The 10,368-nt window shown below is 40.1% G+C and overlaps 1 protein-coding gene across 2 annotated transcripts in view; it reads right to left on the bottom strand.

The window, feature by feature from the left end:
• Positions 1-427: 427 nt before the first annotated feature.
• LOC133613561 (anosmin-1) overlaps positions 428-10,368 on the bottom strand; it is a 242,013-nt gene continuing 232,072 nt past the window's right edge. For both annotated transcript variants that reach the window (XM_061971191.2, XM_061971192.1), the window contains 4 exons: positions 10,062-10,233; positions 7,903-8,123; positions 7,084-7,225; positions 428-1,427 (listed from right to left, as the gene is read on the bottom strand). In XM_061971191.2, coding sequence (XP_061827175.1) covers positions 1,369-1,427; positions 7,084-7,225; positions 7,903-8,123; positions 10,062-10,233 — 594 coding nt within the window. In that variant the 3' untranslated portion in view covers positions 428-1,368. The remainder of the gene's footprint in view (positions 1,428-7,083; positions 7,226-7,902; positions 8,124-10,061; positions 10,234-10,368) is intronic.

Genomic DNA, 10,368 nt, shown 5'->3' with positions numbered 1-10,368 from the left:
GTGCCAACTTCACTGGTTCGGCACTCACTCCTGTGGTACATACATAAGTGTCCAAGTCGTGTTTAAGCACTCTTGAGAGTCCATTCCAACATATTTTTTTGGAAACATTTCCACTCTCCAGGTGTTCAAGGACGAGCGTAGGAGGCGGATGGTACTTATAAAACTCACCGGTGGTGTAAAGAAACGGAGCATTTCGTCGATTACACCATTCGGTTTGTCAGGTTGGATGACCTGTTTGTTTGGACTGGTGGGGTGCATGTCCTCGACTCCTTGGCTGCATGAGGGGAGTCTGCCACGATGGCGAGGCGGGGGCGGGGGGTTTGTCCGCCAAAATAAGCATCAGCACGGGCCAAATAGCAGAGCGCAGCAGGGAGGTGTGTGTTTATTTGCCGCTCACACACTCCTTCGGAACAAACTGCAACGAGGATCTGGTTAAGGGGTTGTTTTATTACTTCGCAGTTTGTACAGTTTCTACCATGGAAAAATAACATGTAACATAAGACTGTATTTACAATTCCATTTTTACAAAGTGTCTTTACAAGATTTGCGTTGCTTCCCGAAAACAAAAAAACAAAAAAGAAGAGAGGCTAAAAACACACAAAACATCCACATCCACGCACATCCAAATCAAACCTGGAATACACACATAAATAAATATAGACATTCACTGACTGCTCCACGAACATTTTCCACAGCCAAGAAAAAGATGTACAATGCATCATTTCCACGCGTTATAATTTCATTAATAAAACATTACATAGTGTTCCCAGTATAGTTCTTTGTTAATCTGTTAATGGAATATCGCTAACATATCAAGAAATAAAAGGACAATTTATAATTTTTTTTTTTTCATGCCAACAGAATGGTCGTCATGCAGAACCATTGCAAGCACAAAATGTACCACATGCAACATACCACGTGACAGACTCTGGGTTAGACAACGATGACAAAATAAATAGATGATGTTAACCTTCCTCAAAGAATGGTGTTTTTACAGACTAACTGCTTCTCTTCAGTGACTTGTGGTGCATGTTGCTCCTCCTGTGATCATCTCAACCTACACTGTTTTACAATTTGGAGTGGCCTAACTTCCATAGGCCAGCAAACAAATGCACCACAGTAGACTTTGTGTTGGAGTAATAAAACAACAAAAAAAAGATCAACTGTACACAGAGCGGTTTCAGGAGAAATAGCCGATGTGTTAACGGCTCCCTAAAGGAAGAGGATCAGGGTTTTTTTTTGTTTTATTTTAAAAGGACCTGGACGGGGTCGGACCTGGGACAGTTCACGGTTCCACGCTCTTCCCCCGATAGTCTTTGACACGTGGGAAGGAAAGAGCAACTGACTGACTTTGCATCACTTTGCCACTCAGTGTCTCTCGACTGATGGTTTTTGGTGATGAGACTGGTGTTGTCGGAGTCTGGGCCCTTAAAAAAAACCAAAATCACCAGTTATCATACCCACACTTTCTGATGAAAACCACCTATGTCTGCATTAGTGTTGTCCCGATACCAATATTTAATTATTTAGATATTTTCAATACTTTTCTAAATAAAGGGGACCAAAGAAAATTGCATTATTGGCTTTATTTGAACAAAAAATCTTAGGGTACATTAAACATATGTTTCTTATTGCAAGTGTGTACTTAAATAAAATAGTGAACATACAAGACAACTTGTCTTTTAGTAGTAAGTAAGCAAACTAAGTCTCCTAATTTAGCTGCTGACATATGCAGTAACATATTGTGTCATTTATCATTCTATTATTTTGTCAACATTATTAAGGACAAGTGGTAGAAAATGAATTATTAATCCACTTGTTAATTTACTGTTAATATCTGCTTATTTTCTCTGTCAACATGTTCTATCTACACTTCTGTTAAAATGTAATACCGTATTTTTCGGACTATAAGTTGCTCCGGAGTATAAGTCGCACCGGCCGAAAATGCATAATAAAGAAGGAAAAAAAACATATATAAGTCGCACTGGAGTATTAGTCGCATTTTTGGGGGAAATGTATTTGATAAAAGCCAATACCAAGAATAGACATTTAAAAGGCAATTTAAAATAAATAAAGAATAGTGAACAACAGGCTGAATAAGTGTACGTTATATGAGGCATAAATAACCAACTGAGAACGTGCCTGGTATGTTAACGTAACATATTATGGTAAGAGTCATTCAAATAACTATAACATATAGAACATGCTATACGTTTACCAAACAATCTGTCACTCCTAATCGCTAAATCCCATGAAATCTTATACGTCTAGTCTCTTACGTGAATGAGATAAATAATATTATTTGATATTTTATGGTAATATGTTAATAATTTCACACATACGTTGCTCTTGAGTATAAACTTTGAAAAAAACTGCGACTTATAGTCCGAAAAATACGGTAATCACTTATTCTTCTGTTGTTCGATACTTTGCAGTAGTTTTAAATGATACCCCAAATTTGGGTATCAATCCGATACCAAGTTGTTACAGGATCATACATTGGTCATATTCAAAGTCCTCATGTGTCCTGGGACATATTTCCTGGGTTTATAAACATAATATACAAAACAAAGAAGATTTTGTGACGCCAAAAAATATCGACCTAATCCTAGTAATATTGACAATACTCTCCTGTACTTGGTATCATTACAGTGGATGTCAGGTGTAGATCCACCAATGGCGGTTGTTTACATTGTGACACCGGTGAGCTACGGTGTAGTGAAACATGTTTAGCTATTCCTCGTCCTGCAGGGATGATACTTGTAAGAAACTTACTTTATTTGTCGCCATGGAGGCGAGGATTAGTGATTTAGAAGTAGCTAAAACACTGCTGACTGCAGCTGGACTTTAGCCGCTGGCTGGCTAGCTAGCCATGTCTTAAAGCACCTCTTCCTGAGGGCGTTTCAGTGTTATAACTTCACCTTTATCGTTAGTTTTTAAGCCAAAATGCGTCCGTTCTCCCGTTTCTGTCTACACACTGTGTCTGTTTGTAAGTACTCCTTGATTGTGCGCTGCCGAACATGCTCGTAAACCTGCAATTACACGACGACGGGGGCACGGTGGACCAGTACTTTTCAGAGGCGGTATAGTACCGAATATGATTCATTAGTATCGCGATACTTACCATACTAATACCGGTACACGGTACAACCAAAGTCTACATGATGATTGACTTAAAAATACTTGTAGTTCTTATGACATCTGCTAAGGCGTGTGGCAACTATTTTGACTTATAAGTTTAAGCTACCAAATCAGCTTCTTCAAGCCGTTTTGGGTCTATGTTGAATTAACATGCATGGCATCTGAAGGATATTTGTTTTAAAACTATTACAATTGGCATCTCTGTTCCTTAAATTGGCCAAAAATGGCCTTTGCTATGCATATACTAAAGGGGTCATATTATGATAATTTATTTTCTACATTTAAAAACGTCTTCGTGGTCTACATAACATGTAATGTTGGTTCTGTGGTCAAAATGTTGCATAGATTATGTTTTACAGATCATCTTCAAGCTGCTTTCTGACCGTTTCATCAGGATGCGTCGTTTTGTGGGCGGGTCTTATTTACATGGCTCCACTCTGACCGCATCTTCTCCCCGCCATCTTTGTTGTAGTTTCAAGCACTTCCATAGTGAGTGTACTTACAGATATAAGTTTGAACCCTATGCTACTTTACATTAGAAATGGCAACAGCGGAGGATGCACGTGCCTGTACGAGCCAGTCTGCCCCACAACAAGAGGATAGCGAAAAAGAAGGAACTTATTGACTACTGCGCGAACTACAATGGCGGACGCCATATATGGATAATCGATGACGTAACAAACGGCAAAAACGTTACAAAAGAAGCAGATTCCAAACAGCTCGTTTGGCAAAAGTGTGAAGGAAGGCAAGATTGTTTAATAAATATCTCGGCAATGCCTCCAAGGTTTGATTTTACATTTTCGGGACTTATGCAGAACCCAAATACACAACCAATATGTAAGAAAAGCCTGCAGTCCTTGAGCGCTTTGTAAACCGGAGACACAAAGGAAGAAAGTTGAAGGGCTCAACGAGCATCTGACCAAGAAAATATGGGATATAGCACGGGAAGCACGGATCCTGAGGAAAAACAACAAGATTGGAGCCACGTGGACAAAAAACTACAAGGTTTTCATACAACTAAATAGATCTTCGCCGGAGCAAGCAAAAGTGATACTGGTAAGAGAACTTGAAAAGTTGGTTTTGCATAATAGGTCCCCTTTAACACGTGTTCTTTGTGACCAACAAATTGAACTAACTATTAAAAATCCTATTTTGAACCCACATTTGTCTAAACTGAAACTGAGGCAATCCTTTGAAATGATAGCGTCATTCGCACCCATAGGAATCGATAAAGCAATAATTTCCCAGAAATTTAAACATTGGGTTTTTGAATCCCATCCCTCGTACCAAATTTCAGTATTTTTCTGTCTGGTAATAACAAATGTTAATTTTCTTAATAATAAAATACTGTTTTTTATTTTAGCATTAACACTGAGCTAACAAAGACAACTGTGCTGTTAGTTGATATATATTTTGTTTTCTTACACTTTTGAGTCACTTTTGCAAGTATGCAATCATTTTTTTCCAAATTTGTCCGAGGTGTGTTGCCGTAGTCAGGTAGTATTCGAATTGAATTAAGTTGAATGTTCTGGTCTCGTCTTTTGTTGAGCCATACTGTAACTGTTGTACTTATTAAACAACAGCATCTTAGATGTACTTTTGATTGCCAAATTTGAAGGTATTGAAATCTCCATGGAGAATCACTTATGCTAATCAGTAGATATGGCATATCCAATGTACAGTTGTGGTCAAAAGTATAAATACACTTGTAAAAAACTCTTGTAAAGAATGGAAGCACCAGTTCCATTGGCAGCAAAACAGGTCCAGAGCATAATGCTACCACCACCATGCTTGACGGTAGGTATGGTGTTCCTGGGAAAAACGCCTCATCTTTTCTCCTCCAAACATATTGCTGGGTATTGTGGCCAAACAGCTCAAGTTTTGTTTTATCGGACCACAGAACTTTCCTCCAGAAATGGACTGTATCTTTGTCCATGTGATCAGCAGCAAACTTTAGACGAGCCTTAAGGTGTCGCTTCTGGAGCAAGGGCTTACTTCTTGCATGGTAGCTTTCAGTCCATGGCGATGCAAAACACGATTGATTGTAGACACTGACACCTGTGTTCCAGTAGCTTCCAATTCATTGCAGACCTGCTTTTTGGTGGTTCTCGGTTGACTCTTGATCATCCTGACCTCTCTCAGCAGCAGGTGATTGCTTGCAGTGGCAGTGACAAAACTGTGCCATGCACTTTATACTTACGAACATTTGTCTGCACTGTTGCTCTTGGAACTGTAAGCTGCTTTGAAATGGCTCCAAGTGACTTCCCTGACTTGTCGAAGTCAATGATTTGTTTTTTCAGATATGTGCTAAGTTCCTTTGACGTTCCCATTGTCGTGTTTGTAACCGGGTCTAATGACTGCGTCACATGAGTCCTATTTAAATGGACTCAGAGAAGTCAACAGGTGTCATCAATCATAATCACTCACATGAAGTTAAGAGGCCATGCCATGAAGCTAATTTGATTTGATTGTAACGTTTCTACATCACCAAAATTGATAATGTATGTTGCTGTATGTATACTTTTGACCCAGCAGATTTGGTCACATTTTCAGTAGACCCATAATAAATTCATAAAAGAACCAAACTTCATGAATGTTTTTTGTGACCAACAAGTATGTGCTCCAATCACTCTATCACTAAAAAATAAGAGTTGTAGAAATGATTGGAAACTCAAGACAGCCATGACATTATGTTCTTTACAAGTGTAAAGAACAACTCTTGACCACAACTGTAAATTAGCATCAAGCTGAGTAGAAAAGTGGAGACTTACATTTGAGTGCTTTCGATCAGACATGCTTGCTTTGTTGCCATGGAAAACCGCAACATTACCTGTAGGCAGGCTGCCTGAGCGGGAAGGTCGAGTACGTTTGATTTTAGATGAATCAATACGCGGTAGTACCGACAGACTTCTGTAAACGTACAGAATTCTATACCCATCCTTATGTTTTGTGACTAGGTTGAATTGTCCTTTGATATCCTGATAAAAACAGTGAATGGAACTTCTTAGAACAGTGTTTTTCAACCTTTTCTGGGCCAAGGCACATTTTATTCATCGAAAAAATTCTGAGGCACACCACCAGCAGAAAACATTAAAAAATAAAACTCAGCAGCCGATATTGACAATAAAAAAGTCGTTCTCGCAATTGTTGGGTAACCAACCCATGCATCACTATAGCTCTTGTCTCAAAGTAGGTGTACTGTCACGACCTGTCACATCGCGCCGTGACTTATTTTGAGTTTTGTGGTGTTTTCCTTTGTGTAGTGTTTTAGTTCTTGTCTTGCGCTCCTATTTTGGTGCCTTTTCCTGTTTCGTTGGTATTTTCCTGTAGCAGTTTCATGTCTTCCTTGAACGCTATTCCCCCGCACCTGCTTTGTTTTCGCAATCAATACTATTTAAGTAGTGCAGACGCTATCCTTCTTTGTGGGGACATTGTTGATTGTCACTTTGTGGACGCCGTCTGCTCCACACGCTTAAGTTTTTGCTGTCGTCCAGCATTCTGTTTTTGTTTACTTTGCAGCCAGTTCAGTTTTAGTTTCGTTTTGCATAGCCTTCCCTAAGCTTCAATGCCTTTTCTTAGCGGCACTTGCCTTTTGTTTATTTTTGGTTTAAGCGTTAGATACTTTTTTACCTGCACGCTGCTTCCCGCATATTGTGATCACGACAAACCATGATTCCGACATCTACAAAGCAATTAGCTACCTGCTGCCACCTACTGATGTGGAAGAATATTACACGGTTACTCTGCCGAGCTCTAGACAGCACCGACACTCAACAACGGCACATTATTTGCGGATTATAATTACTGATTTGCAAAAAATATATTTAACCCAATTAGGTGAAATTACATAATCTCCCACGGCACACCAGACTGTATTTCACGGCACACTAGTCTGGTTGAAAAACACAGTCTTAGAACAAGGTCCAAAGACTTCATACTTACGATGCTGACTGACTGGTGATATGTTGGGAGTCTGGAAGGTCTTGACAGTTGCGGGACCCTCGCCTCCAGTCGTTATCACTTGTACCTCCAGTCTGTAGTAAGTAGATGGCCGCAGGTTGGAAACGACCAGCAAATTATGATCCTGCCGAGCGGGGACAGAAACACGCAATCAGATGAAATCTTAGAGAAACTATGCCATTTAAATCGGACTGTAAACCACGAGTTTTATCTCTGGAACGAGACTCCGACAAAAACAAATAATCGCTTTCATAAAGCTGACTCGTTCTCATCTCTGCAGCCGGCTTGATAAAGGGTGCAGTGGGTGGCGTTATTTATAGTTGGGCTCCAGAGGCTGGGAGGCGCAGATAGGCGCTACGTGTTGTTGATGGAGCAGATGATGTCAAAAAGCGCCTTTTTTGCAGAGCTCTTGCAGAGGATGAAAGGGGAAATAGGCACAAAGGCAGATGAAACGATAGCAAATGTGAGAACAACGCTGTCTCAGAGCTTTCCAGGGTGTCTGGCTGCACACATGAGATCCAGGGTGTTTCGCCTAAAACCACCCTCGCAGAGGAAAAACACGGAGAAATGAAACCCAAGAGATGGACCTTTATCTCAGGTTTGTACACCTAAACTCACTCATTGAATAATACATTGGATTAACCGTCATCTGTAAGATCTGTACGACAATTGGAGCACCTAGCAATAATAGGTACAGAAGACGTGAGTGAAACGGGATGAGAGTGTTACCCTGGTAACCAAAGCTAGAACTGTCCTCGAGCAACAAAACTGTCAAGTGACAAAGCGATGGAGCAAACTTACCGGAGGCAGGATCTGGGACTGGGAGATGATGCTGTTGGGCAGGCTGTTCTGCCGACTCTCAGAGGTGATCTCAGCCCAGGTGACTTGAAAGCCTGTAATCCGCTGATGGGGCGCCACTCGGGAAACACGCCACAGGAAGTTGCCGGTGATATTTACCCCACTGATGGAAAACGTCGCTGTCAAATTTTCAGGCTTTGCCAGAACTTTGGGAAGCCCTGCAGCTGTTAGCAGACAGACAAAAAAACACTTGTTCACCTTCTCGCCAAGTATTCATTCAATAAGAAGATTGATACCTTTGTATCCAAGTATACTATCTATTTGTGTACAGGTAACAAAATTATTTTGATACTTTTCGGTACTTTTCTAAATAAAGGGGACCACAAAAAATTGCATTATTGGCTTTATTTAAACAAAAAATCTTACGGTACAATAAGCATATGTTTCTTATTGCAAGTTTGTCCTTAAATAAAATAATGAACATACTAGACAACTTGTTTTTTATTAGTAAGTAAGCAAACAAAGGCTACTAATTTAGCTGCTGACACATGCAGTAACATATTGTGTCATTTTCCATTCTATTATTTTGTCAACCTTATTAAGGACAAGTGGTAGATAATGAATTATTAATCTACTTGTTCATTTACTGTTAATATCTGCTTACTTTCTCTTTTAACATGTTCTATCTACACTTCTGTTAAAATGTAATACCATATTTTTCTGACTATTAGTCGCACCGGCCGAAAATGCATAATAAAGAAGGAAAAAAAACATATATAAGTCGCATTGGAGTATAAGTCGCATTTTTTGAGGAAATTTATTTGTTAAAATCCAACACCAAGAATAGACATTTGAAAGGCAATTTAAAATAAATAAAGAATATACTGTCATTTTCCATTCTATTATTTTGTCAACATTATTAAGGACAAGTGGTAGATAATTAATTATTAATCTAATTGTTCATTTACTGTTAATATCTGCTTACTTTCTCTTTTAACATGTTCTATCTACACTTCTGTTAAAATGTAATAATCACCTATTCTTCTGTTGCTTGATGCTTTACATTAGTTTTGGATGATACCACAAATTTGGGTATCAATCCGATACCAAGTCGCTACAGGATCATACATTGGTCATATTCAAAGTCCTCATGTGTCCAGGGACATATTTCCTGAGTTTATAAACATAATATACATTTAAAAAAAAAAACGAAAGACGATGTTGTGATGCCAAAACATATCGACGTAATCATAGTAGTATCGACTAGATACGTTACTGTACTTGGTATCATTACAGTGGATGTTAGGTGTTGATCCACCAATGGCATTTGTTTACATTTTGACGCGGGTGAGCTACGGTGTGTGGTGAAGCATGTTTAGCTATTCCTCGTCCTGCAGGGATGATACTTGTAAGAAACGTACTTTATTTGTCGCCATGGAGGCGAGGATTAGTGATTTAGAAGTAGCTAAAACACTGCAGACTGGGGCTGGACTTTAGCCGCTAGCTAGCTAGCCATGACCTAAAGCACCTCTTCCTGAGGGCATTTCAGTGTTATAACTTCACCTTCATCGTCAGTTTTTAGGCCAAAATGCGTCCGTTGTCCTTTTTCTGTCTACACACTGTGTCTGCTTGTAAGTACTCAGTGATTGTGCGCTGCCGAACATGCTCGTAAACCTGCAATGACACGACATGATGACGAAGAGGGGGTGGCGCACTGGTACTTTTCAGAGGCGGTATAGTACCGAATATGATTCATTGGTATCGCGGTACTATACTAATACCGGTATACCGTACAACCCTATTATCGATAAAGTGGGAATTCCACTTCAAGCCTTAATACCACCGCCAAGGACGTTGCTTTTCCATACATATCTTTGACAAAGTTTTGCTTAACTTCCATTCATCATGGCTAGAAAAGAAAAGATACATTGGCCTTGCAGGAAGTATGCACTCCACTGAGATCGTAGTTGTGCGTGGTGTTATGTGCCAGACTATTTCTTGGCCCAATCAGAAGCTCCATCTTTTGGTGGCAAGACTCCCAAAATGTTGTTTTGATACTTTATGGATTTTTTTAATTACCCTGATTAAATACGCTGCAGTGTTTAATCGCTATATCAACAGCAATCACAAGCCCGTCACGGGTCAAATGTCTAAATACTCGCCTCCCTCCCCGGGGCAGGGGATGTGCTTGTGGGTCTTGCTCCGAATGGTAGCGCAGGACGGGGTGAGGAAGGTGGTGCTCTCCTCCTTGGAGCGTCTCTTGGACTTGTGCATGTGAACCGTGACTTTGTACTTGCAGGAGAACAACAGGCCCGGGAGGTTGATGTAGTTCTCCTAAGCCAAGAAACACATTATTCAGTCCTGATGACTTTGACATGACACCGGGGTCAGATCCCGTGGAGCCTCAGAGATAATTAAAAGCATGGCGCCAAAGCGGATCACGTTCCCCACCCAGGCCTCTGGTGAACA

Source organism: Nerophis lumbriciformis, linkage group LG13 (genome assembly GCF_033978685.3).
Source record: "Nerophis lumbriciformis linkage group LG13, RoL_Nlum_v2.1, whole genome shotgun sequence".
Classification (NCBI taxonomy): Eukaryota; Metazoa; Chordata; class Actinopteri; order Syngnathiformes; family Syngnathidae; genus Nerophis; species Nerophis lumbriciformis.
Note: the sequence above shows the minus strand (reverse complement) of the source record. Positions and strands in the feature narration are given on the sequence as shown.